This window comes from Megascapheus bottae, chromosome 7 (genome assembly GCF_031878675.1).
Source record: "Megascapheus bottae isolate mThoBot1 chromosome 7, mThoBot2.hap1, whole genome shotgun sequence".
NCBI lineage: Eukaryota > Metazoa > Chordata > Mammalia > Rodentia > Geomyidae > Megascapheus > Megascapheus bottae.
The window spans coordinates 8,029,868-8,056,617 of NC_143515.1; the positions used below are offsets into that span (position 1 = coordinate 8,029,868).

The window sequence follows — 26,750 nt, forward strand, 5'->3', positions numbered from 1 at the left end:
GTTTGGAATCAGGGACAGAGCACTGTCCTTGGGCTTTCTCAGTGCTAGAACTCTACCAGTTGCATCACAGCACCATTTCTGGCTTTTTCTATGTATGTGGTACCTGACTTTTTCTATATATGTGGTACCAAGAAAAGGAACCTGGGTCTTCCTGCATGGTAGGCCAAACTCCTGGCCCTAAATAAACATTTTAAAACAACTTAAAGCCAAATTGAGATACTTGTAAATAGTTCTTAGAAACTACTAGGATATGACTAGATACCCTTTAGGATGAGTAAAATTGAGTTTTGGTGAGAAAATGAAACAACTGAAATTCATTTTGCTGGGAAGGCTGTAAAACTAATGCAGAATTTGGAAAATTGAGTTTCTCCTAAAGCAGTTCTGCTTTGGGGTGTTTACTTAAGAAAATAAAAAACATATGCCTATACAAACATTCAAGTGTGAATGCTTAAATAGGTTTTCTTTTCTTTCTTTTTTTTTTTTTTTGGCTTGTCTTTTTTTTTTTTTTTTGGCTTGTCTTTTTTTTTTTTTTTTGGCTTGTCATGGGGCTTGAACTCGGCCTGGGTGTTGTCCCTGAGTTCTTCAGCTCAAGAAAGCAGGTTTTCTTATAATTTAACACCTTGGAAACAGTCCAGAGATCCTCCAGTTTTTGAGTATAATTAGTATGTCTGCTTAATGGAATAGTTCAGCAGTAGATAGGAACTAACTTCTCATATAAGCAGTAAGCAGAAAAGCAAATGAATTTCAAAGGGACCATGCTACATTTCAGAAGGAAAACATGAAAGCTTATATATTGTATAATCTCTTTTATAATGTTGTAAGATGGACAAAACTTTGGGTCAAGGAAAGGTTTCCAGTGTTGGTGTAGGAGGAGGGGTTGATGGCCGAGGACACAGGAAGTCTTTTCTGTACTACAGATACTCTGTGTTGTGAGTGTGTTTGGGGTCACACAGTTATATTATGGTTGTCCAAAGACATGGAGTCTTAATACCTAAAATGGAAAAATCTAACACTAATAAATAAATCTTCTCCCTAATTATACCTCAGTGCTTAAAGAAATATGAGCATTTCTTTATTTCTTATTCTGTGGAATAAAGCAGGAGGATTGCAAGTTCCATCCTAGCCTGAGCTGTGTAGTGAGATCCCACCTCCAAAAACAGTAAAAATAAACTAATAATGACTCTGCTTTTCTATTTCTGCAGAGTATTGCCCTCTACATCCTTGGTGATGAGAGCTGTGTTTCTGATGATGCCTCTCAGTATTTATCCAAAGTAACTCTAAGTAAGTTGGTGTGATATTCAGACTCCCAAAAGAATTATTATTATTTGCAATACTGAGATTTTGAACACAGGACTTGTACTTGTAGTCAGATGCCCCTTTTGTTTTCATTATTTTTCAGATATAGTCTCTCTTTCTTCCCCCCTCCCCGTGTGCCTGTGTATCTGTGTCTGTGTGTCTGTGTCTCCGTGTCTCCGTGTCTCCGTGTCTCCGTCTGTCTCTCTGTCTCTTTGTTTCTTTGTCTTTTTCTTTACCTGGACCAGCCTGGACCACATGCTCCCATTTGTACTTACTCATGAAGCTGGGCTGATACATGTACGAGCCACCATGTCCAGCTATTGTTTGGTTGAGATGGGATCCTGTGAACATCCTAACCCTGGTTGTTCTTGAACCAAGATCTTCTTGATCTCTCAAATAGCTACAAGCCACCACATCTGGCCTAAAGCATATGTTTACAAATATCAGTTTACTAACAAATAAGAAAATTAAAAATGTTCACCTGTGTTTGCTTTAGAGGCCTCTTCTATATTGTTTTAATCTAAAATCCAGAACTTATTTCATGTGCCAGGATTACCCAACATTTGACAAATCTTAATTTATTATGGTCAATAGAAAACCATGGTAGCTTCCGGGAAATTGTTGTATTCTCCAGGTTTTCAAAGTATTGCTTATTGTATTGTATTTTCTGGGTTGTTAATGAATTTTATTTGTCTGTGTCTTCTACTTTTTTTTTTTTTGGCCAGTCCAGGGGATTGAACTCAGGGCCTGGGCACTGTCCTTGGATACTTTATTCAAGGCTAGTTCTCTGCCACTTGAGCCACAGCACCATTTCTGGCTTTTCTGAGTAGTAGGTGGTATAGAGGAACTGAACCCAGGGCTTCATGCATACTAGGCAAGCACTCTACCACTAGGCTATACTCACACCCTCTTCTACATATTTTTACATTTTTCTCTCAATAAAGCTATTAACAGAAAGTTTCATTTCATTGTCTTTTAGCTCCCCAAAAGTCACAAGTGGAGCAAGAAGAAAAGAGGTAACTTTTATTCAGATTGTTCTGTCTTATTTAGAATTTAAAATGGTACTGATTTATTGTTGTGCATAATAATTGTGTTCTATCATATATAGGTTCAGTTTCCGGCATTGTACATCTGTTTCTAGCCTAGCTGAAAGATTGGTTGTGTGGATGACCAGTGTCGGTAAGAGCATCTTTGTTACCTTCTGACTTCTTCTTGCACACTTCCTGCATATTACCTAGAACTGTCAGATACAAGGGGAGAGGGCTTTGTAGACAGACCTAAGATTGAAATTACGGTTCACTGCACCAGACTTCTTTCTCCTAGAAATTTTATAAATTCTTGTAACAATAATTAGGATATTAGCCTTGTACTTCTTAGTGCAAAGATATCTTTATTTTTTATTTCTCTTGGTATGGTTGAGGTTCTGCCTATATAAACTAGACAAAAAAACCCAAAACATGTAACGTATTTGCCTTAGCATGCACTGAGGCACATTCCCAGCTCTGTTAGTTTTATTTTTTATATTCCTGACCGCTCAGTAAGTAGATCATCTGTTCTGTGTGTAAACCGTTTGTATTTCCTCCTTTGGGAAGTTCTTTCTCGTCATTTGTATTTTCCAGTTGGGATAATTTGTCTTTTTTTTTTTCTTTTGCCAGTCCTGGGCTTGAGCTCAGGGCCTGAGCACTGTCCTTGGACTTTCTCAAGGCTAGAGCTCTACCACTTGAGCCTCAGCACCACTTCCAGCTTTTTTCTATGTATGTGGTACCGAGGAATTGAACCCGGGTCTTCGTGCATACAAGGCAAGCACTCTACCACTAGGCCAAACTCCCGGCCTCGATAATTTGTTTTTCAATTTAGGTTTTTAGGCTTTCTTTCTTTGAGATCATTTATACTAATTCTTAAAAGCAAGCAGTTAGTGTGCTAGTAAGATGAATAAAATGAATTTCTTCCTTAGTTGTTAGGACATACATTAAGTAGCTAGTCAAAGGATGATTTGGGGAGCTGCAATTCTAAATTAACATTGTCTCCCTTTTCACTGCAAGGATTCACTTTAAGAGATTTGGAAACGCTTCCTTTTGGAATTGCTCTTCCCATCAGAGATGCAATTTATCACTGTCGAGAACAACCTGATTCAGACTGGCCAGAAGCTGTCTGTGTCTTGATTGGACGTCAGGATCTTTCCAAGCAGGCTTGTGAAGGAAACTTACCCAGAGGGAAATCTGTGAGTATAAGCCTAGGACATTTAAAGTTCAGTTTTGTACTCAGATTAAATAATAACAAAAAGATAGGAATGCTTTTAATTTTTCTATATCTATTTTGCATATCAGTTTGTCTTTTATATATAGGGTTTAAAATTGAATATACCATTATCATCATAGCATCATCATCAGTATTATTTTAATAGATAGCCTGTGCTCTCTAGACTGTCACCTCTTGAACCATGCTTTCAGTCTTTTTAGCACTATTATTTTTGTCTGTTTAGATAGGGACTGTGGTCATTCTATTTTAGACTTTCTGATGCAACGGGGAGAACAGTGTGTACCATCATACCCAGCTTCTTCTGTTAAGATCTCAAACTATTTTGCCTGGGCTGGCCTAGAACTGTGATCCTTCTTGTCATCCTGTCAAGTAGCTAGGATTAAAAGCTTGAGTCACCACGCCAGCTCTGAACACATTTTAATAGTTACAAATTGGACACAGAGCAAGGGATTTTACCGCCCTACCCCAGGGCCTGGGCACTGTCCTTCAGCTCTTCATTCAAGGCTACTGTCCTACCCTTAAGCCACAGCCTCATTTCCTATTTTCTAGTGATTAATTTGAGGTAAGAGTCTCTTGACTTTGTAGTGCTTGGGCTGGCTTTGAACCTTGATCCTCAGATCTCAGCCTCCTGAGTAGCTAGAATTACATGTGTGAGCCACGGCGCCTGGCTCCTGGACTTTTCTTTGTCCTGAATCAGGACAAGTACTAAGTCAGCAGAGCAACTATGACTGTTTCCCTAACTGTAGCTTAGTAGTAATTAAGCAGATGGTTTACTTTTGTATGGGAAAAGTTAGAGGATATGTATCCTGATTTTAGATATTTAAAATACAGCTTTTCTCTCAAATACTTTGGAAGTGTTGAATTTCTTAATGTAAGCTTTTAAGTAAATATAAACGTGTATGTTTAATCACGAAACTGAAGTCCTTGACAAAAAGTATTTTTTCCCCCCGGATGTCATAAAATACTGTTCTTTATTTTGTCTATTTAAGAATGAGTTACAAGAAGCCTAGAAATAAAAAGGCAAAATGCCTTGTTACTTTCTAGTTATCTCCCTTTTAAGTTTCTTAAAATCTTAAAATGAAACCCGGGAGGACAAGTTAATTGAATGTATTAGAATTGCTAGTAGAGAGGATTTTGAATGTTTCCAACACAGAACAATGATAATTTTTCAGGTGACAGACATGCCAGTTATCCTCATGTGATCATTCTGTATTATATATTATCATGTTATATATCATAATGTATTATATATTAAAATACCATACTGTACCCTCAAAACATGCATAATTATGTACCAGATACTGGGTTGGGGGTGCACCTCAGTGATGAAGCACTTGCCTAGTATGTATAAGACTGGATTTGAGTCACAGAATTAATTATATTTAAAAGGGGAAACTTCAAATCTTTTAGAACTCTAATTCTAAAAAGAAGTAATAAGCTAACTATGGTAGAGTATGCTTGCAATCAAATCCTACCTACTTAGGAATGTGAAGCAGGAGGATTGTGAATTGGAGACTATCCCAGGGAAAATTGTATTCTTGTCTCTGTATAAACAAAAAAACTTGGTTAAATGGCTCTAGGTTTAATCTCCATTACCCTTCCCCACCAAAAAAAAAAAAGAAAAAGAAAAAATTGAAATGGATAACCTCCTTGAATCATCACATAATAATCTGTGCATTGTAACGGTTGATAAATGATATTAAGTCTTGGGCTATTAAGGAATCTTCAGCGCATGTATCACAATTCACTCTTAACCTCACTGTTGGTTTTCATGGCCCTGTGCCAGAATCGGATCTGCTCTCCATGAATCTGTGTCTAGATGACAACTGATTCTTAGTTGAATTAGTATTTTTCCTGAAAACAAATCTTTTCTGCTAATACATTTTTCCTTGAACAAGAAAGTCCTTTGGCTGGCTGGGAGTTTGGCCTAGTGGTAGAGTGCTTGTCTAGCATGCATGAAGACCTGGGTTTGATTCCTCAGTACCACATATGTAGAAAAAGCCGGAAGTGGTGCTGTGGCTCAAGTGATAGAGCTCTAGCCTTGAGAAAGCCCAAGGGCAGTTCAATCCCCAGGACTGGCAAAAAAAAAAAAGAACTTTTTAAAAAAGAATTCTATCTAAATCTTTGTGTAGGATAATTTTTGGAGGTTATACTTTATAACCAATTCCATCTGAATTCAGTTTGTTATAATGGATGAGGTTAAGTAATCAATAGAATAACTTACTATCACCTAATGATGTGATACAGTTTGAGAACCATGTGATTAGTTTTTGTTGTTTGAATATTATGGTTCTTTCTGCTAGAGTGTCAGTAAGCATAGATATTATGTTCTGGGACCATCATCAATTATATATTCATATGCCATTGCTGGAAGCATAGTAATGTACATGACTGTAGTTGTTTTTAAAATGAGAGATTCCATGGAAACTAAAATATTTTTTTTTTTTTTTTGAGAGCAAACTTCTCAAGCTTTAATGGAAGCTTTCCCCTAAGAAGCATAGGAGAAAAGTGTGGGGAACTCAAGTGCTGGTAGAAAGCGATCAATCTGCAGCAAGTTAGTAAGGACTAGGACCTTTTGTTGGATTGCTGGTAATTTCTTTAAATATGAGGACAGCATTTTTTTAAATTAAAGAATTTATTAACATTGACTTTTACATCATATTTCAAATGACGTGTTTAACAAACAAGTATTCAAGAAGGAAATCTCTATATACAATCACTGGCACTTAGATTTTAGAACATAATCAAAATTAGGCTGAGGGTTTGTATGTCATAGATACATAATAATCTATTTAATAAAACATTATGTTTATAGAGTCATAAGTTTGTTTGTCTATGTAGTTGTGTTTATATTTCTAATACCATGTCCATAGCATTGGGTAAACTAAAGTATTTTTAAGAAAAAAATGTTTATATGAGAATACCAACCATCTTAATATTTCCACATTAAATGTTGGAAATCTTTTATTAGCAAAGGGATACAAAACTCTTCTTGAGAAAATATGAAGAGTTTCCATTCAGTGCACATTGAAATTATTTGGACTGGAAAGCCTCATGTTAAATCATACAGAGTATAAGGACAGGATGGCAATCACAGAATTAACCTCCTCAATCTCTAAGAAATTTTTAATTTTCAATACTTTTCTAAGAAACTTCACTTAAGAAAAGAAAAAGACCCAGTAACAAAACATTCTCAACTAAAGGAAGAATGCATTCCCTGGCTCCATTCAACCTTGATGTTTTTTTCCTTCCTGCTTCCATTAATTAACATCAGTATCATTTCTTTCCTGATGTGATTGGGACTCCCCTTCTACTTAGAAGAGTTATTTGCTCTCTGAAATGATTAGGCGGCAGATTTTGTACGATTTATTTACAGTGTTTCCCTAGTGGAGATTTAACCTTTTTCCCTCCATTCACTAACAGATATTTCCAGATAGGGAAATATCTTTATAAAAGATTTGTAGGAGCTCAGTACGAAGTCCCACTTAGGAGGCCAAGGCAGTAGGCCCTTGGGCAGCACATCAGTACCCCAGCTTTGTAGGGCACCTTTGGATTTGTACACCTTCAGCTCCACTGGTCCTGTTCTGGAGCTCACACTTGTTGTGTAATGGTGGAGTTGTGGTTGGTATGTTGTCCTTGGATTAAGTAAGTTCATGTCAAAAGTTTTAACGTTTCTGTTGTGATGATGTCTGTTACTTAGGTGCTATCATCAGATGTTTCTTCAGGAACGGAGGCTGAGGAGGAAGATGATGGCATGAATGACTTGAATCACGAGGTTATGTCATTAATCTGGAGTGAGGACTTACGGGTGCAGGATGTACGAAGGTTGCTTCAAAGTGCACACCCTGTCCGTGTCAATGTGGTTCAGTACCCAGAACTCAGCGACCATGAGTTTATTGAAGAGAAAGAAAACAGGTGAAGAAGTCATTTGCTGTCCAGTCCTCTCAGGTTTTTCTTACATTGGAGATTGATTTTTATTTGTTTGCCTTTAGGTTCTTAGCATTTTAAACCCTAAGAACACAAACAGAATTGCTTTGAAGTTAAAAGGATCGATGCATTACTTTTAATTGAATTTTTAAATTTTTGTTGGTGTGGTACCAAGGGTCAAGCCCAGGGTTTCATGCATGCCATGCAAGCACTCTGTCACTTAGACATATTCCTAGCCCACATTTAAAATTTTTATTCTCTGTCAGTAACCCTAGTATAGTTTTTAAGTGTGTTTGGCTTTTTAGTGATATAATTATACCCTCTTTGAAATACAACTTTGTATGATAGAAAAGGCTGAAACCATTTTGCTGGTAATTACCTTAAGAACTTACAAGCAAAAGAAATCTTGGATTCATTGTCTCTGTCTTAATTAAGCTTTTTTTTTTAGGGGGGGGGTAGGTCATGGGGCTTATGATTTGTCCCTGAGCTCTTCAGCTCAAGGCTACCACCCTGCCCTTGAGCCAAGCCCCATTTCCTGTTTTCTGGAGGTTAATTGGAGATAAGAGTCTCAGGTCCTTTTGTGCCTGGGCTGGCTTAGAACCTTGATCCTCAGATCTCAGCCTCCAGTGTAGCTAGGATTACAGGCATGAGCCACCGTGTCTGGCTTTTAATTAAGCATTTAAACTCATAGTAGTTGCTTTTATTTTATCCTAAACTTTGTAGGAAATTCTCTTTCTCTAGCCACTTGATAATTTATAGTCAATACCATATACCTGTGGACACTTTAGGGCTGCTGGATTGGGAGCTTCAACTTTTAGTTTTAAATTCTCTTACTCTGTTTTCTGCCATATTTCTATCATCTGTCCTTGCTCTGGCACAATTCTCTTTTATCTTGCACTACTGTTTCATGGGGAGGTACCACCACAACTTAACCACAGGTCATTGGGGATTAGAGGATTTCTCTATTATATATACCTAGAGTTTAGTCATCTGTAAATAAAAATGTGGATGGATAAAGAAGTTCAGACTAGATTGTAATAGTTACGAGAATGGGCTCCAGAGCCAGGATTGACCATTATCTTCTGGGTGAGTGTAGATAAATTGTTTAACTAATTGCTGTTTCATCTGATTCACCTTTAAGAATATTCATGATTATGGCATTTATACCTGGGGTTGCTCTCTGTACCAAGTGAGTTCTTTTTATACAGCATAGAATACTGCTTTGGACTTAGTGAAGGTCAGTGTATTTAGTCATTATTAGGAATGGAATACATTGATACACACTTTGTTTTGACTGTCTCTGAAATTAAAATGTATCTTTTAGTCAGTTTAATTTTTTATTTTTTAATCTCATAAAATCATGATACAGCTTACCAGTGCCATTTTAGATTCAGGGGATACAGTATTGTCACTACGATGTTAATTTTGTGATTTCGGCAAGATTGAATTGGATAAGGTATAAGAACTCTACCAAAATATTCTGTGGAATACTGAATTTCTCTGAACCCAAATTGATTACAATAACAAAATGTTCTTTTCTAGTGAGCTAGAAAGTGGTGGTGATGGTGGTAGTGGTGATGTGTGTGTAATTAGGAAGAAGTATGTTTTAATGAATAGCTTTGTCTGAAAATAAAATGTGAGTTCTTTCTGATGTGTTATTTCCTCCCTACTGTTTTTCTTTTTCTTTTTTTGATTAAAGAATTTATTAACCTTGATTTTTACATCATATTTCAACTGATGTATTTAACAAACAAGTATTCAAGAAGGGAATCTATATATATGTAATCACTAGCACTTAAATTTTAGAACATAATTCGGCTAAGGGTTTGTATGTTGTATGTCATATATACATATTAATTTATGTAATAAAACATGTCTATAGAATCACAAATTTTTATGTCTATGTAGTTGTGTTTATATTTCCAATACCGTGTCCATAGCATTGGGTATGCAAATATTGAGTCCTCGCTCTTGTGTTGTTTGGATCTAATAGCCACATATTAAGGATACATGCACTTTTTGTTCTTTGGTCTTGTCTCACTCAACATGATTTGCTCTAGATTCATCCATTTCCCTGCAAATGCCATTATTTTATCTTGTCTGTTGGCTGTGTAGAATTCCATTGTATATATATGCCACTTTTTTTTTTTTTTTTTGCCAGTTCTGGGCTTGAGCTCAGGGCCTGAGCACTGTCCTTGGACTTTCTCAAGGCTAGAGCTCTACCACTTGAGTCTCAGCACCACTTCCGGCTTTTAATCTATGTGTGTGGTACTGAGGAATCGAACTTGGGTCGTCGTGCATGCTAGGCAAGCACTCTACCACTAGGCCAAACTCCCGACCCACATTTTTTGTATCCATTCATCTGCAGTAGGGCATCTGGATTGTTCCATCGCTTGGCTATTGTGAATAGTGCAGAGATAAACATAGCTGAGCAGGTGTCCTTATCATATCCTGGGTTATGATGTTCAGGATAGGTGCCCAGGAGTGGTATGGCAAGATTGTAGGGAAGGTCTATTTTCAGTTCTTAAAGAAACCTCCACACTGCTTTCCAGAGTGGCTGAACTTCCTTACAATCCCACCAGCAGTGCAATAGGGTTTCTTTTTCTCCACAACCCCGCCAGCATTTGTCATAGTCTGAGTTCAAAATCTGGCCATTCTTATTGGGGTAAGGTGGTATCTTAGGGTTGTTTGTATTTGCATTTCCTTTGTGACTGTGGATGATAAATGCATTTCCTCATATGCTTTTCTGCCATTTTAACCTCTTCCTTTGATAAGACTCTTTAGTTCCCTTGCCCATTTAGTGATTGGTTTGTTGGGTGTGGGGGGGTGATTAGTTTCTTGAGTTCCCTGTTATCATTTGTCTGATGTATATTATTGGTAAATATCCTTTCCCAGTTGGTTGGCTGTCTTTCTACTTTAGTAGCTATGCTTTTATCTGTGCAGAAACTTTTGATTTTTAGGTAGTCCCATTTATCAAGTCTCTCTCCAATTTGCTGTGACCCTGGGATTCTGTTCAGGAAGTTTTTGCCCGTGCCTATGAGTTCCAGTGTCTCTCCAACTTTGTCATGTAGCAGTTTCAAGGTTTCCGGTCTTACATTGAGGTCTTTGATCCATTTTGAGTTAATGCTTGTGCATGGCGAAAGGCTAGGGTCAATTTTTAGTTTTGTGAATGTGGCTGCCCAGTTTTGCCGGCACCAATAATTGAATAGGCTGTTTGTTTCACTGTATATCTTTGGCTCCTTTGTCAAATACAAGTTGCCTATAGGTATGTTGTTCTATTTCTGGGTCTTCTATACTGTTCCACTGATCTTCTGGTCTATTTTTATGCCAGTACCTTGCTGTTTTTGTTATTATGGCTCTATAGTAGAGTTTGAAGTCTGGTATTGTAATACCACCTGCATTGCTCTTTTTGCCTAGAATTGTTTTGGCTATTCTAGGTCTTTTCTTGTTCCATATGAACCTTTGGATTGTATCTTCTATTTCAGTAAAGAATGTTTTTGGGATTTTGATGGAGATTGCATTGAATTTGTATATCAATTTTGGCAGTATAGCCATTTTGACTATGTTGGTTCCCCCTACCCACGAGCATGGGATGTCTTTTCATTTCCTAGTGTCCTCTTTAATTTCTTTTGTTAGGCTTTTATAGTTTTCATTAAATAATTCCTTTACATCTTTGGTTAAGTTAATTCCTAAGTATTTTATTCTTTTGGGGCCATTGCGAATGGGATCATTTTCTTGATTTGGCCTTCTGTTTGTGTATTGTTGGTGTACAAGAAGGCTACTTCTGAAGGTTAATTTTGTATCCTGCCACTTTGCTAAAGTAGTTTATTAATTCTAGGAGTTTAGGAGTGGAGCTTGTTGGGACACTCAAGTAGAGGATAATGTCATCTGTGAATAGGGATAGTTTAATTTCTTCTTTCTCTGTGTGGATCCATTTGATGTCCTTCTCTTGCCTTGTTGCTCTGGCTAAGGGTTCCAGCACTATATTGAAGAGAAATGGAGAGAGTGGGCATCCCTGTCTAGTTCCTGATTTTAAGGTGAATGGTTCCAGTCTTTCTCCATTTAGTATAATGCTGGCTGCATGTTTGTCATATACAGCTTTAATTATTTTAAGGAATGTACCTCTTATTCCTGCTTTTTCTAGTGCTTTCAACATGAATGGATGTTGTATTTTGTCAAATGCCTTCTCTGCGTCCAGAGAAATTATCATATGATTCTTATCCTTATCCTTAGCTCTATTAATATGATGTATTACATTAATTGATTTGCGAATGTTAAACTAGCTTTGCATCTATGGGATGAAGCATACTTGATCATAGTGTATAATTTTTTAAATTTGTTTCTGGAATCTGTTGGCTAGTATTTTATTGAGGAGTTTTGCATCTGTGTTCATTAGAGAGATAGGTCTGAGTTCTTCTTTTTTTTTTTTTTTTTGCCAGTCCTGGGCTTGAGCTCATACTTGAACACTTGTCTTTGGACTTTCTCAAGGCTAGCACTCTACCACTTGAGCCTCAGCACCACTTCTGGCTTTTTGCTATGTATGTGGGGTACCGAGGAATCGAACCCGGGTCTTCGTGCATGCTAGGCAAGCACTCTACCACTAGGCCAAACTCCCAGCCCTGAGTTCTCTTTTTTTGTTGGGTCTTTCCCTGGTTTGGGGATGTGTAATATTAGCTTCATAAAATGAGTTTGGTATTGCTCCTTCTGCTTCTATTTCTCGGAAGAGTTTCAAGAGTGTAGGTGTTACTTCATCTTTAAAAGTCTTGTAGAATTCCGCAGTGAAACCGTCTGGACCTGGGCTGTTCTTGGTTGACATTTCCCTGATTGCTTCTGCAATTTCATTGTATGATTGGTTTGTTCAGTTCGTTTACCTCTTCATGGTTCAATGTGGGTAGCCTACATTTATTTAGGAAATCATCCACTTCTACTAGATTTTCCTGTTTCTTTGAATGTAGACCCTGGTAGTACTTATTTACAATGGATTGAATTTCTTGGATATCGGTCATGATTGTTCCTGTAGAGTCTCTAATCTTGTTTATGAGTCTCCCCTCTCCTTTTTTTTTGATTAATCTTGCTAGGGGTCAGTCAATTTTGTTGACTCTTTCAAAGAACCAACTTTTTGATTTATTAATTTTATGTATAGTAGATCTTATTTCAATTTCTGATATTTCTGATGTTATTTTTGTTATTTCTTTCCTTCTAGTTGTTTTAGAATTAACTTTTTCTTTTTTCTTTGTTTTGCCAGTCCTGGGCTTGAGCTCAGGGCCTGAGCACTGTCTTTGGATTTTCTCAAAGCTAGAACTCTACCACTTGAGCCTCAGCACCACTTCTAGCTTTTTTCTATGTATGTGACTGAGGAATCAAACCCCGGTCTTCGTGCATGCTAGGCAAGCACTCTACCACTACGCCAAACTCCGGCCCCAGAATTAACTTTTTCTTGTTCCTCTAGGTGTTTCCATTTCTTTTTTAGGTTATTTACATGCTCTTCTTCTGTCTTTTCAATATGGGGCTCCTAGTGTGATAAATTTGCACCTTAGGCCTTTGCTGTGTCCCATAAGTTCCTTTGTGATGTATCTTGATTGTCATTACATTCAAGAAAGTTTTGAATTTCTTCTTTGATTTGTTCTGTAACCCGAGTTACTCAGAAGTGTTGTTCAGCTTCCGAGTATTTGAATGTTTTTTACTTTTTACTGTGTTGTTTAGAACTAGTCTGATTCTACTGTGATCAGATAGAATGCATAGGATTTTATCATCCTCTTGTATCTGCTTAAATTTTCTGTATGAACTATTATATGATCTATTTTGAAGTATGTTCCATGTGCTTCTGAGAAAAATGTGTAAAGTTTCGCCGTTGGATGGAAGACTCTGAATATATCTGTTAAGCCCAGCTGGGCTACGGTGTCATTTAAGTCAGTGGTGTCTTGGCTTATCTTTTGTTGAGTTGACCTGTCATCTGGTGAGAGTGGCGTATTGAAGTCTCCCACTATGACTGTGTTTAGTCTATCTTGTTCTGTAATTCTCAGACAGTTTGCTTGACGAATTTAGGTGCTCCCGTGTTGGGGGAGTAAATGTTTGTAAGTGTAATATTCTGGTTATGAATTGTACCCTTTACTAATATGTAGTGGGCATCTTTATCTTTATGTACTGATTTTACTGAGAAGTTAATTTTGTCAGAGATTAAAATTGCTACTCTTGCTTTTTTATATGGTACGTTGGAGTGGAAAATTCTTTCCCATCCTTTTACTTGGAGTTTGTTTCTGTCCTTGGCAGTGAGGTGGGTCTCTTGGAGGCAACATATTAATGGGTTTTGTTTCTTAATCCAGTCTGCTGTCCTGTGTCTTTTGATTGGGTTGTTCAGCCCGTTCGCATTTAGGGACATTATGGAGAAGTGGTTAGTGTCCATTGTCATTATTTATTTTTACTTCTGAGTTTCTTTCTCTCTCTTTTTTCCCCCTTTGTGTTTAGTGATTTATGGGTGATAGCTTCTTGATGGGAGTTCTTGCTGTTCTGCAATTTGTTCTTGATTAATATTTTTTGTAATGTTGGTTTAGTTCATAGAGCTTCTCTTTGGAATGAAATATTCTTGTTTCTTCCTCAAATGTAAATGCTAGTTTTGCTGGATATATCAGTCAGGGTTGGTAGTTGTTGGTTTTCAGGGCATGAATGATGTTTTTCCAAGCTTTTCTTGCATTTAGGGTTTGCATGGAGAGGTCTGCAGTTATTCTAATTTTTTTCCATTGCAGTATAGCTCTTTCTTTGTTTTTGTGGCGTTTAACATCAGCTCCTTAGTATTCAGTTCTAGTGTTTTTACTATGATGTGTCTCAACAAGCTCCTTCTAGGATCTTGCCTGCTTGGAGTTCTGAAACCTTCAATAATGTATTTTCCCTTTTGAGGTTGGGGAAGTTCTCTGCTATGATCTTGGTGAATAAGGGTTTCATTCCCTTATTTTGAAACTTCTCTCCTTGGATTCCTATTATACGAAGGTTAGATTTCTTGGCTGTGTTTGCCAGGTCCTGGAGTTCTTGTTGGTGAATTCTGACTGATTTCTTCAGAGTGATGATTCTGTTCCAGCTCTTGTGTTTTACCTTCCGTTCCTGATGTCCTATTCTCCATCTCAGTCAATCTGTTGCTTAGTGCTTCCATTTTTGTTTGCATTGTGATCATGTCTGCTCTGAGGGTATTAGGGAAGTATAATTTTTTTCTATTTTTCTTTTGAGACTGAGGAGCTCCTTGGTGATTTTTCTGCTTATGTTCCTGGAATTGTTTTTGGAATTTTGTTTTGATCTCTTTTGTCATGTCCGCAATCATCTCCTTGAACAGAGTCATGTTTCGTGTGTCATTTCTTTGGGTAGTGATATTTATCTCATCCCTTCCCTCTTGTCTCCTTTTGGGCTTTGTGTGGGACCTTGGTTATTTATATATTTTGTGTTTTGTCATGGCAATTTCCGACACATTAGAGTTGAGACTGTTGTAGGTTCGATCTGTGGTCAGTAGGTGGCGGTCTTTACTTGGTTTGGGGCTGGTGGTTCTGGGAATCTGTGTATACATGCGGTTCTCAGCCAAATTAGTTTGGTTGCTGACTGGGTCGGAGTTTGCAGCTTTTACAGGTGTCTCAGCCCATTCCCAAAGACTGTGTGCCACTGCACAGCTAGCTCTCAGCTAGCCCAACTGATGGCCCCACCCCCCTGTTTTTCAAATGAAACTTTTAAGTGTTTCTTAGTATAAATGTCTACTTCCAAATTTTTTGTTAGTTTTTATCTTGCTTTAGTAGCCCCTAGAAATTCAAAGAAAGAAATTCAAGTCACAAGCAAGTTTAATCTTAAACATAACCCGATATTAGTAGTGGTATTAGTTCAGTAAATAAATCCTAGCTATTATGTAAGTGAAATGAATTCTCTATTTCTTCTAGAGGAAACAGAAATCTACTAAGCCTCTGTGCAAGCACAGAGGTGAGGGAGTGTTGACATAAAGGATGGGAGGAAGCTCCTACATGAGTTGAAGGCAGACTGAAAATTACATAAGAATGAAACTCAAAAGGCTCCATATTTTACTTTGAGAAGGTTAACAGCAATCAGAGTACATATTGTTTTAAAATACATAGGAAGAGTTGATTTGTTTTTAGGTCAGCTGGGTTTAATTCAAAGCAACACAAAACAAAGGAAATGTGTCAGTCCTTCTTTTCAAAATTCCTAATAGGAGCAAGCATATTGAAATAAGAACTGTCATATTTGGGTGGTTCATCCATATCCATATTCACTTTGAGGTGGTTTCATCACATACATTATCTTTTCTTCCCTCCCCTCCCCTCCCCCCCCCCCCCCCCCTCTCTCTCTCTCTCTCTCTCTCTCTCTCTCTCTCTCTCTCTTTCTTTCTTTCTTTCTTTTTGCCAGTTCTGGGGATTGAACTCAGCTTGAGCACTGTCCTTGGGCTTTCTCAAGGCCAGCACTCTACCACTTGAGCCACAGCACCATTTCCAACTTTTTCTATGTATATGGTACTGAGGAATCTAACCTGGGTCTTTGTGCATGCTAGGCAAGCATTCTACTACTAGGCCAAACTCCTGGCCTTATTACGTCTATTTTTGAAATGCCTATGGATCATATGCCAATTATGCTTACATGCCAATTATGCTTTCCTTTAACATTTTTTTATATGTATTTTAATCGTAGATTGCTTCAGTTGTGTCAGCGAACTATGGCCCTTCCAGTAGGACGAGGAATGTTTACCTTGTTTGCCTATCATCCAGTTCCAACAGAACCATTGCCTATTCCAAAATTGAATCTAACTGGTATGTTAAATTCTTCTCTCAATGAGAAAGGAAAGTGGGTTCTTTTGCATTCTTTTTTTTTTTTTTTTTGGTCGTGAGACTTGGACTCTGGGCCTGGGCATTATCCCTGAGCTCTTTAGCTGAAGGCTACCGGCCTACCCCTTGAGCCTCAGTGCCACTTCCTGAACTCTTTTAATTAAAAATCAAAGAAATTGCTTCTTTGAATCTAGCAAGGCAGCGTTTTTTTATAATTCCAGCTACTTGGGAGGATGAGATGCTAGCTGTGGTTTTATGGAACCTGTACAACAAATGGATATAATTATTCAGGAGTATATACTGTAGTTTATAATATGGAGAAACATAACTGCAGAATGTTTTAAATTGTGTAAATTAAGAAATGCAGAATCCCACTCAAATTTATAAATAGCATTCAGGAAATAAGGTGGTAGCTGAAAGGAGAACACATAACCATCTTCCATTTGATAACTATTATAAGTCCACATCTCAAGAAAGCCAGTAGAGTTGCTTTCAGTTAAGCCTTTCTCTCAGAGGTAAAGCAATTTTACAAAATTGAAATAGTTGCTGAATCCTGCTGGAGCATATGGGGTATAGATGTTCATTTTACTTACCTTTTCAACTGTTGGCATTTTAGCAAAACACAGAATGAACTGTTCTAAATAATTAGGTTTCCTATCTTGTATTAGGTTTGATTAACATTTGAAAAGTTTTAAGTACTCATATACACTTAATGTTATTTTATATATTACAATGTTAAGGGTTTTGATTAAAGTGAAAGTAGTCACATTTTCAAAAAGCTCAGTTTAACAGTATTGATTGTGTGAATTCTCTTTCTCTCAGTGTTAACTTTCCTTTGGTTGGATAGGTCGAGCTCCTCCTCGAAACACAACAGTTGATCTTAATAGTGGGAACATCGATGTGCCTCCCAACATGACAAGCTGGGCCAGCTTCCATAATGGCGTGGCTGCTGGCCTGAAGATAGCCCCTGCCTCCCAGATCGACTCAGCTTGGATTGTTTACAATAAGCCCAAGCATGCTGAGTTAGCTAATGAGTATGCTGGTTTTCTCATGGCTTTGGGTCTAAATGGGCACCTTACCAAGCTGGCTACTCTTAATATCCATGACTACTTAACCAAGGTGAGAACTGGTGATTCCACTTCCTTGAAACGATGCCTCACCTGGCTGTTGCATTAGCTCCTAATTGCTCTCTTGTCCTTTTGTTATTTTGTGGCTCTAAATCCATTCATCTCCTAGCAGGCAGAGTAATCTTTCTAAAGTATAAATTAATGTGTATCACCCTGGTCAGAATTATATAGCTCTCTTCTAATGTTCTTACTGTACTTCTGGGAGACTGTGTGATCTTACTCTCTCAGCCTTGCTGTTCACCATTCTGCTATTGCCTGCTATCTTCTAGGCTTGAATGTTTTCTTCCTACTATTCTTGGCTGGTGTGTACTCATCCTTTATGTAATCTTTTTTTTTTTTTTTGGTCATTTGTGGGCTTGAACACAGGACCTGAGCACTGTCCCTGAGCTCTTTTGCTCAGGGCTAACGTTCTACCACTTTGAGCCACAGCACCATTTCCAATTTCTCACTTTTTTCTTTTTTTGCCAATCTTGGGGCTTGAACTCAAGGCCTAGGAACTGTCCTCGGGCTTTCTCAAGGCTAGCGTGCTACCACTTGAACCTCAGCACCACTTTCTGGCTTTTTCTGTTTATTTGGTACCAGGATTTCGTGCATGCTAGGCAAGCACTCTACCACTAAGCCACACTCTTGGCCCAGCCATTTTCAGTTTTTGAGACTCATCTTAAGATAGTCTCATAGGCCCTTTTCTGCTGGATTGACTTTGGACTGCGATCCTTATATCTTAGCCTCCTGAGTAGATAGGAGTACAGGCTTGAGGCAACTGTATCCAGCTTAATCTAATCTTTAGAGATTTCTTTCCTTATAAGTCAACCCCCTAATTTATCATACTTGGTTTTTTTTTTTTTCTTTTGGTCCTGGAGCTTGAATTCTGGCCTTCTCCTTGAGCCCCTTTTATCTCAATGTTAGTACTTCACCATTGGAACCACAGTGCCATACACCCTTTTTATTTTTCTTTTCTGTGATTGGTTGGAGATAAGACTTTCTTGCCAGGCCTGGTTTTGAACTGTGGTCTCTAGAAACATAGCCTCCTGAGTAGCTAGGATCAAAGTTATGAGCCATTGGTGCCCAGCTTTCATACTGATTTTTAAATAATAGATTTGTGTATTTTTCCTACTAGAGCACTAATGAGAGCAAGGACCATATGTGTTTAGATTGCTATTATGCTCTCAGTGCCTGTCTCATGAAAGTATTTAGCTGAAAGTAGCAGGTATTATTTTATTTAACTGCATGCATTTGTTTTGGGAGTTTTTCTGAAGTTTTATCCTATTTTCCATTATAGGGCCATGAAATGACCAGCATTGGACTGCTGCTTGGTGTTTCTGCTGCAAAACTAGGCACAATGGATATGTCAGTCACTCGTCTTCTTAGCATTCACATTCCTGCTCTCTTACCCCCAACGTCCACAGAGCTTGATGTGCCTCACAATGTTCAGGTGGCTGCTGTGGTTGGCATTGGCCTTGTGTATCAGGGTACAGCTCACAGACACACTGCAGAAGTCCTGTTGGCTGAAATAGGTAAGGAATTAGTGCTCAGTCCTATAGGCATACATTTCCCATTCTACATGAACACAAAACAATATGAAATTATAAAAATGAGGTAAAATGCTATAAAATTATAGCATGACGGCAGAAGATTATGAGCACAGAATGTTCTTCTAATTAATAAAAATGGTGAACTTCCTCCTCTCCCCCAAAACTTCAAGTAATATCTTGTATTACTTAAACCCATAAGTAAGCTAGATACTTATATTATGTATTATAATAGTAATACTTGAAGTTGTAAGCTTGGATATTTAATTGGTAAGCCTATTTCTGAGCCCCATACATTTTATCCTGCTGCACCTTTACTTTGCCATGTCTAGCAATAGCCTGAACTTAAAAATTGTTTTTGTGTTAGTTTTTGTGTTTATTCTGTTGGACAGTAGCACTTGAAAATGATTGATTTCTACAACCTCTCCTTTTTCCTCCTGTATGTGTATTTTAAATCATCTCTAGTGATAAAACTAAATGCAATGCAATTAGTTGTTATACAGTATTGTTTAGGGAATGACAAAAAAAAGGTCTCTATATGTAAAGTACGGGTGCAGTGTTTCACCCGTAGTTGATTGAATCCTAGATGCAGAACCTGCAGATACAGAGGGCCAACTGTACACAAATAGCAAAGACAGAGTTTATGAGTCTGAAACAGTAATATTAACAAAAACTAATAAGATCAAACAATTATACTATTTTATATCCAAAGTTCCTTACAAATTATAAATTTTTGTTTCTGTCTTTTATTTAATATTAGATTGTGCCTGATAGGAAGTGAAAGTATATAATTTTATCAGTTAGCACTTGCCATAGTAATACTGAACAACCAACCACAAAACTGACCTAGTTGGCTCTGCTTCCAGGCTATAGATCTGCAGGTCACCTGCTGTGGTATTCTGCTTTACATCCCTGATTCCAGGACCCAGAATCTTTTTTTATGATGAAAGAAATGGACAAAATTGGAACATTCCTGCTACCAAGTCATGTAATACCATAAGTAGCTCAGCTGGAAAACATTCAAAAGTATCTAGCCTTTTGTATCCAGTATATAAGAGTTCATGATTTAGACATTATTTGGAATAAATACTAATAATGAGTGTAGTCATATTGGGTGCATATCTCTTACACAGCCTGAAAGGTAGCTTTGTAAAAATGTTTACAAGTTAGGATCCTTTTTTTTTTTTTTTTTTTTTTGCCAATACTGGGCTTGGGCTCAGGGCCTGAGCACTGTCCCTGGATTTTCTCAAGGCTAGGGCTCTACCACTTGAGCCACAGCACTACTTCTGGCTTTTTCTGTGTATGTATTACTGATGAATCAAACCCAGGACTTCATGCCTGCTAGGCAAGCACTCTGCACTAGGCCACACTCCCAGCCCTGTAAGTTAGGATCTTAAGAGGCTGCTTTGACATGAGTTGCTCTCTTGTTACAGGGCGGCCTCCTGGTCCTGAAATGGAGTACTGCACTGACAGAGAGTCATACTCCTTAGCTGCTGGCCTGGCCCTGGGCATGGTTTGCTTGGGGGTAAGCCAAGTCTGTGCCTTCTTCTGCTTCATTTAGGGTATCTGTGTTGATATGTAACTCAAAATGTCATTCTGTCCTGCTATCACTAAAGTTGTTGCTCAGTATTTTTTCAAAGTATTGAGTTTACGAATGGAGAGAAGTAAGATGTGAAAGTGACAGCCCCTCCCAACAGAAACAAAGTGGTGAAAGCATCTGCAGTGGTTGCTAGAAATAAACCCACACCTTTGTTCACTGTTAACCTTAGGAAGTTGCTATAGTAGCATTTGCTTTGGGAGCCCTCAAGTTGTCTCTTCTTTAACTGTTAAAGAGACACACAAATTGGCAAGATTCCTTTCTGGTTCATGAGCATGAGGATTGGGTTCTCATGCACTTGGGTGACATGTGCCTCCCTCTAAACCTTGTTATGACATGGGCGTATTACCCATCTGACATGAAAAAAAAGAGACGCTGGCAAAATCATTTTTAAAATAATTATTTAACTTGGAATATAGATTCCTCGAAGAACCTCCAGTATAGTGTTATGAGCCATGTGGTATAATGGAAAAGCATCATACTAAGGACTGGGACCTGAATGTACTCCTGATTACATTATTGTCTCTATACTTAGAGTTAAAGAGCCCCATGGACTGCTCATCAAAACTGCCTGGCATTTAATAGCTTGGTAACCTTGAACCTTGAACTCTTGCACCTGTCATTCCTAATCTTTAAAATAGGATTCTTGCTAGTAGCTATTGGGTAGGGCTGTTGAATTAAGTAATCAATATTAAATACACCAGATAAGTACCGGTCATTAAGTAAGCATCTGTTATCTTTATAATTATTGTTGATGGAAAGATTCATAGGCCGCAGGCAGTCATGGAAGTATTCAGGAGTTCATAGATTAGTTTACAATTACTGAAACCTTTACTGTAAGTTTGTATGATTTGAAGCTTTCATGTATTTTATGAAGTGAAAGATCTTAAACTTCATAAATAATGTTATGAGATTGTCACTAATAATGTGAATATTAATTTGTGAATAAATGTTTATTTGGAATGTAAGCAAAGTAAACGAAAATCCAAAAACTGAATTCAGAAAAAGAAAATATCCTGCTTTGAAGTTAGTTCATTTTTTTTTTAATCGTAAATGTGTGTTACAGATTTCTTTTACAAGATTTCTTTACATATCTATTACTTTGTTTTCCAGCATGGTAGTAATTTGATAGGTATGTCTGACCTCAATGTGCCTGAGCAGCTGTATCAGTACATGGTTGGAGGTCACAGGCGCTTTCAAATTGGAATGCACAGAGAGAAACACAAGTCTCCAAGTTATCAAATCAAAGTAAGTTCAAATCCGGGTAACAAAGGAAATACCAGAAGCTAAAAAGTTAATTTAACATTTGTAAATATGCTCCTTGTAAGCAAGCATAAGCTGGTGTTCAGTAATTTTTATAATATTTCAGAACTCTTACATAAACACTTTTTCTTTGAATAGGAAGGAGATACCATAAATGTGGATGTTACTTGTCCAGGTGCGACTCTAGCTTTGGCTATGATCTACTTAAAAACCAATAACAGGTATTTGCACCCTAAACTTGCCTCTTGCCATGACTCTGTGACATGATTTCTGACCTGGCATTATTTGTGTTTATCTTTCCTTTGCTGGAGCAGCCTGATGTCCATTCTTCTAAATCAGTTCTGCTGATCTTATCTAGAAAGAAAACATTTATCTAGGATTTATACATTTGTGTGTGTGTGTGTGTGTGTGTGTGTGTATACACATTTTTTTTTTTTTTGCCAGTCCTGGCTGGGCCTTGAACTCAGGGCCTGAGCACTGTCCTTGGACTTTCTCAAGGCTAGAGCTTTACCACTTGAGCCACAGCACCACTACCAGCTTTTTTCTGTGTGGTACAGAGGAATCGAACCCAGGTCTTCATGCATGCTAGGCAAGCACTCTACTGCTAGGTCAAACTCCCGGCCCCATTTGGCTATATTAATACTATTTGACAATGTACAGTTGTCTCACCAAACTCCAGGAATCCTTATTTCTGTTATATAACATGGCAGAATATTTGTATAAAATCTATGCCTATCCTTCCTTGTACTTTAAATCGTTGTTAGATTACCTTTAATAAGTAATATCATGTAAATGTCTATCACACTTTATTTATCTATTTATTTATTTATTAACAGTCCTGGGCCTTGAGCTCAGGGCCTGAGCACTGTCCTTGGGCTTTCTCAAGGCTAAAACTCTACCACTTGAGCCACAGCACCACTTCTGCCTTTTTTTTCTAGTATGTGGTACTAAGGAATTGAACCCAGGTCTTCATGCATGCTAGGCAAACATTCTACCACTAGGCTGAATTCCTGGCCTATCATACTTTATTGTTTATTGAATGAATAATGACAGAATAAAAGACTGTATATAGCTGGGTGCCAGTGGCTCATATCTGGAATCCTAGTTACTCAGACGCTGATCTGAAGATTGTAGTTCAGAGCCAGCCCACGCAGGAAATTCTGTGAGACCCTTTACCACCAAGAACCTGAAGTGGAACTTAAGCAAAACAAAGCTTAGGGACACTTCATAAGGCTCTTCATGCCCAAGACTGGCACAAGAAAAAAAAATCAAAAGAAAAAAAAACTACAGGTATATTAAACATACAGTATTTTTTTTCCTTCTAAGTAATTTCAAAAGAATGCAGAACTCAAGGATGTAATTGCTGCTTTCTTTTCATGTGGTTTGTAATTGATGTCACTGCCATCCCAACAGTGCCTGTTTCTTTCCATTCATTTTGCTTTTCTTTGTGAGGATTTTTGGTAAAACGAAAGTAGTTTCCACTAATAAAAATGGTATCTCCTTAGTTGAAAACCTTTTCTAATGACTAAACCTACCTTTCCAGTCTCTCGTAATCTTAACATTTTTTTTTTTTTTTTGGCCCCTTTCTCTTTCTGGCCCCGCTCGCTCCGGCCCCCGCTCGCTCTCGCTCCGGCCCGGCTAGGCCCCCTTTCTAGCTCAGGCCCCGCTCGCTCCGGCCCGCTCGCTCTGGCCCAGCTTGCTTCTGCCCGGCTCGCTCCAGCTTGCTCTTGGCCCCGCTCACTCCGGCCCGGCCCTGCTCCTGGCTTGCTCTGGCCCCGCTCGCTCCGGCCCGGGTCGCTCCCGCACGCTCCTGGCCCCGCTCGCTTCGGCCCTGGCTTGCTCTGGCCCCGCTCGCTCCGGCCCGGCCAGCTCTTGCTTGCTCCTGGCTCTGCTCGCTCCGGCCCCTTCTCGCTCTGGCCCCGCTGGCTCCGGCCTCGCTGGCTCTGGCCCCGCTCGCTCCCGCACGCTCTGGTCCTGCTCGCTCCGGCCCGCTCGCTCCGGCCACCACTCGGTTGGGCTCTGTTCACTTCAGCTCAGCTCGCTTCTTTCGCTCTCTGTCGCCGTCGCAGTCTCGTCTCTGCCACTTTTCCGGTTTGGTTGTGTCTCGTCTCTGCCACTTCCGGCTTGGTTGTGTATGTGGGATACCGAGGAATCGAACCCGGGTCTTTGTGCATGCTAGTCAAGCACTTTAACCGCTAGGCCAAACTCCCGGGCCCCAATCTTAACATTTGAAAGTAAATTTTTGGCATTTGTTACTGTCTTTGCATAGAGAAATAAATTGTGTAGAAGCTATACCATATTTTGATAAGTTTTAATTAAAAACTTTCTTTTCTTAAGACTTATTTTAACATAATGACTTTCTATTTTGATGTGCCTTTTTTGTTTTTAAAGCAGGAGCTTTTGTACTTTTTAAAAAACATTAGTATTCTCAGTTATTCGTTTTAGAAAAAGTAACTGTACAGAAATATCAAAGTAAAATGAATATGTGTTCATCTATCATTATAGGAGTGTATATGTTAAAAAAAAAAAGTGGCACTGTGGCTCAAGTGGTAGAATGCTATCCTTGAGCACAAAGACACTCCAGGGACAGGACACAGGCCCTGTGTTCAAGCCCCATAACTGATCACAAAACTAACGAATGTATATGTTAGAAGTATTTCTTTTATTTTTTTATTTTTTGGCAGTCCTGGGGCTTGAACTCAGGGCCTGGGCACTGTTCATGGGCTTTCTCAAGGCATTTCTCAAGGCTCTACTATTTGAGCCACAGCACTATTTCTGGCTTTTTTCTATGTATCTGGTACTGAAGAATTGAACCCGGGTCTTCATGCATGCTAGGCAAGCAATCTACTGCTAGGCTAAACTCCCGGCCCTATGTTAGAAGTATTTCTTGGAGCAAAACAATTGATCTAGTTGTCTTCAGTGGAACTTGAAGCACTAACACCACTGGCCTTTCCAACAGATCCATTGCAGATTGGCTCCGCGCTCCTGATACCATGTACTTGCTGGACTTTGTGAAACCAGAATTTCTTTTGCTTAGGGTATGGTGCTTTATTGTTTTTCATTTCTGATAACTTGTCAAACTTAACTTGTATATATAAGAGCCTTTTACTTTTCCATGTGACTGAGTAATGTTCTCTTGAAATTGAACAAATTCAACTTTAGGAATTTCAGGAAAGGTGATCATGTGTTTATGTGTAATATTTAGAATGACATTTCAGCTACTCAGATTATTATGCAAAACTTCCTAAAAAGCAGAACTAGAACTTTATTAACTGCTTGATTTTACATTTAAAGAATTACACTTAGTGCTGATAAGGATAATAAAGACTAACAATTTGACAGTTACCTTAAGTTTTTTATCCTTTTTTTAGTACTTAAACTTACAACGTTGGAACTTGTATGATTTTTGCCTTTGTGGTTTTTTAAAAAATGAACAAATGAAAAACTTTAGTACTCTAATGATGACCAACTCAGTTTTATGGTTGTGTTTGTTTTTTGGTGGGTCTGGGGGCTTAAACTCTGGGCTGGGTGTTGTCCCTGAGATCTTCAGCTCAAGGCTACCACTCTACCCCTTGAGCCACAGCCCCAGCCCCGTTTCTGGTTTTCTAGTGGTCAGTTGGAGATAAGGGTCTAATAGACTTTAGTGCCCAGGCTAGCTTTGAACCACAATCCTTAGATCTCAGCCTCCTGAGTAACTAGGATTATAGGCATGAGCCACCGTACCCAGCTTTTAGTTTTAGTTTTAGGCTTTTTTTTTTTTTTTTAGTATTTAATCTATATTTTAATGAGTAGCTTAATTAGATACTATATACTTATATAGTAGTATATACTATATTTTTCTAAATTGTCATCAGCTGGAACCTAATTATTAAATAATCTTAGTACTACAAAATCTGTGTACTTTGCCTGCTCTAATCAATTTCATTTGTAATTTTTCAGACTCTTGCTCGATGCTTGATTCTGTGGGATGATATTTTACCAAATTCCAAATGGGTTGACAGCAATGTTCCTCAAGTAAGTACAGATTACATACACATTCTCTCTCTCTCTCCCTCCCTCCCTCCCCCCCCCTTCTCTCTCCAGCCCTGCTCTTATTTAGAGAATGGAATACCCTGAATCTTTCTGCCTGGGTTGGTCTTGGATTGCCATCATCTTGATCTCAGCCACCTGAGTTAGCTAGGGTTATAGGAATAAGCCATTGGTGTTTTTTTGTTGTTGTTGTTTTAACGAGTCCTGAGTCCTGGTCTTCATGCATGCTAGGCAAGCACTCTACCACTATGCCACATTGCTGGCCCCCAATTATATATATATATTTTTTATATGTATATTATTTTTTAAGAATTTATTAAGGTTGATTTTTTATATCATATTTTAAATGACAAGTTTAACATACAAGTGTTCAAGGAGGGAATCTCTATTTACAATCACTGGGACTTAGTATTTAGAACTTAATCACAATTAGGCTAAGGGTTTGTATGTCATAGAAACATATTAATTTAAGAAATAAAACATTATGTCTATAGAGGCATAGGTTTTTATGTCTATATAGTTATGTTTATATTTCCATTACCATGTCCATAGCTTTAGGTATGCAGTTATTGAGTCCTCGCTCTTGTACTCTTTGGATTTAATAGCCACATATTAAGGATACCATGCGACTTTTGATCCTTAGGTCTTGACTTGTCTCACTCAACATGATTCGCTCTAGGTTCATCCATTTCCCTGCGAATGCCATTATTTTATCTTGTCTGTTGGCTATGTAGAATTCCATTGTGTATATATACCACATTTTCTTTTCTTTTTTTTTTTTTTTTTTGCCAGTCCTGGGCTTGAGCTCAGGGCCTGAGCACTGTCCTTGGACTTTCTCAAGGCTAGAGCTCTACCACTTGAGCCTCAGCACCACTTCTGGCTTTTTTCTATGTATGTGGTACCGAGGAATCGAACCCGG

The 26,750-nt window shown here is 38.3% G+C and overlaps 1 protein-coding gene and 1 non-coding gene across 2 annotated transcripts in view; both read left to right on the forward strand.

The window, feature by feature from the left end:
* The window catches only part of Anapc1 (anaphase promoting complex subunit 1), a 95,962-nt gene that overhangs the window by 39,687 nt on the left and 29,525 nt on the right, over positions 1-26,750 (forward strand). The window contains exons 24-36 of the mRNA XM_090336382.1: positions 1,203-1,281; positions 2,276-2,312; positions 2,405-2,475; positions 3,339-3,517; positions 7,256-7,470; positions 16,153-16,271; positions 17,134-17,405; positions 18,693-18,927; positions 20,376-20,467; positions 21,653-21,787; positions 21,941-22,023; positions 24,762-24,840; positions 25,742-25,816. Of these exons, the coding sequence (XP_090192508.1) occupies positions 1,203-1,281; positions 2,276-2,312; positions 2,405-2,475; positions 3,339-3,517; positions 7,256-7,470; positions 16,153-16,271; positions 17,134-17,405; positions 18,693-18,927; positions 20,376-20,467; positions 21,653-21,787; positions 21,941-22,023; positions 24,762-24,840; positions 25,742-25,816 (1,671 nt within the window). The remainder of the gene's footprint in view (positions 1-1,202; positions 1,282-2,275; positions 2,313-2,404; positions 2,476-3,338; positions 3,518-7,255; positions 7,471-16,152; positions 16,272-17,133; positions 17,406-18,692; positions 18,928-20,375; positions 20,468-21,652; positions 21,788-21,940; positions 22,024-24,761; positions 24,841-25,741; positions 25,817-26,750) is intronic.
* On the forward strand, positions 20,794-20,898 carry LOC150060250 (small nucleolar RNA U13). Its single transcript, XR_016536324.1, has one exon. It is a non-coding gene; the product is annotated as a small nucleolar RNA U13 (small nucleolar RNA).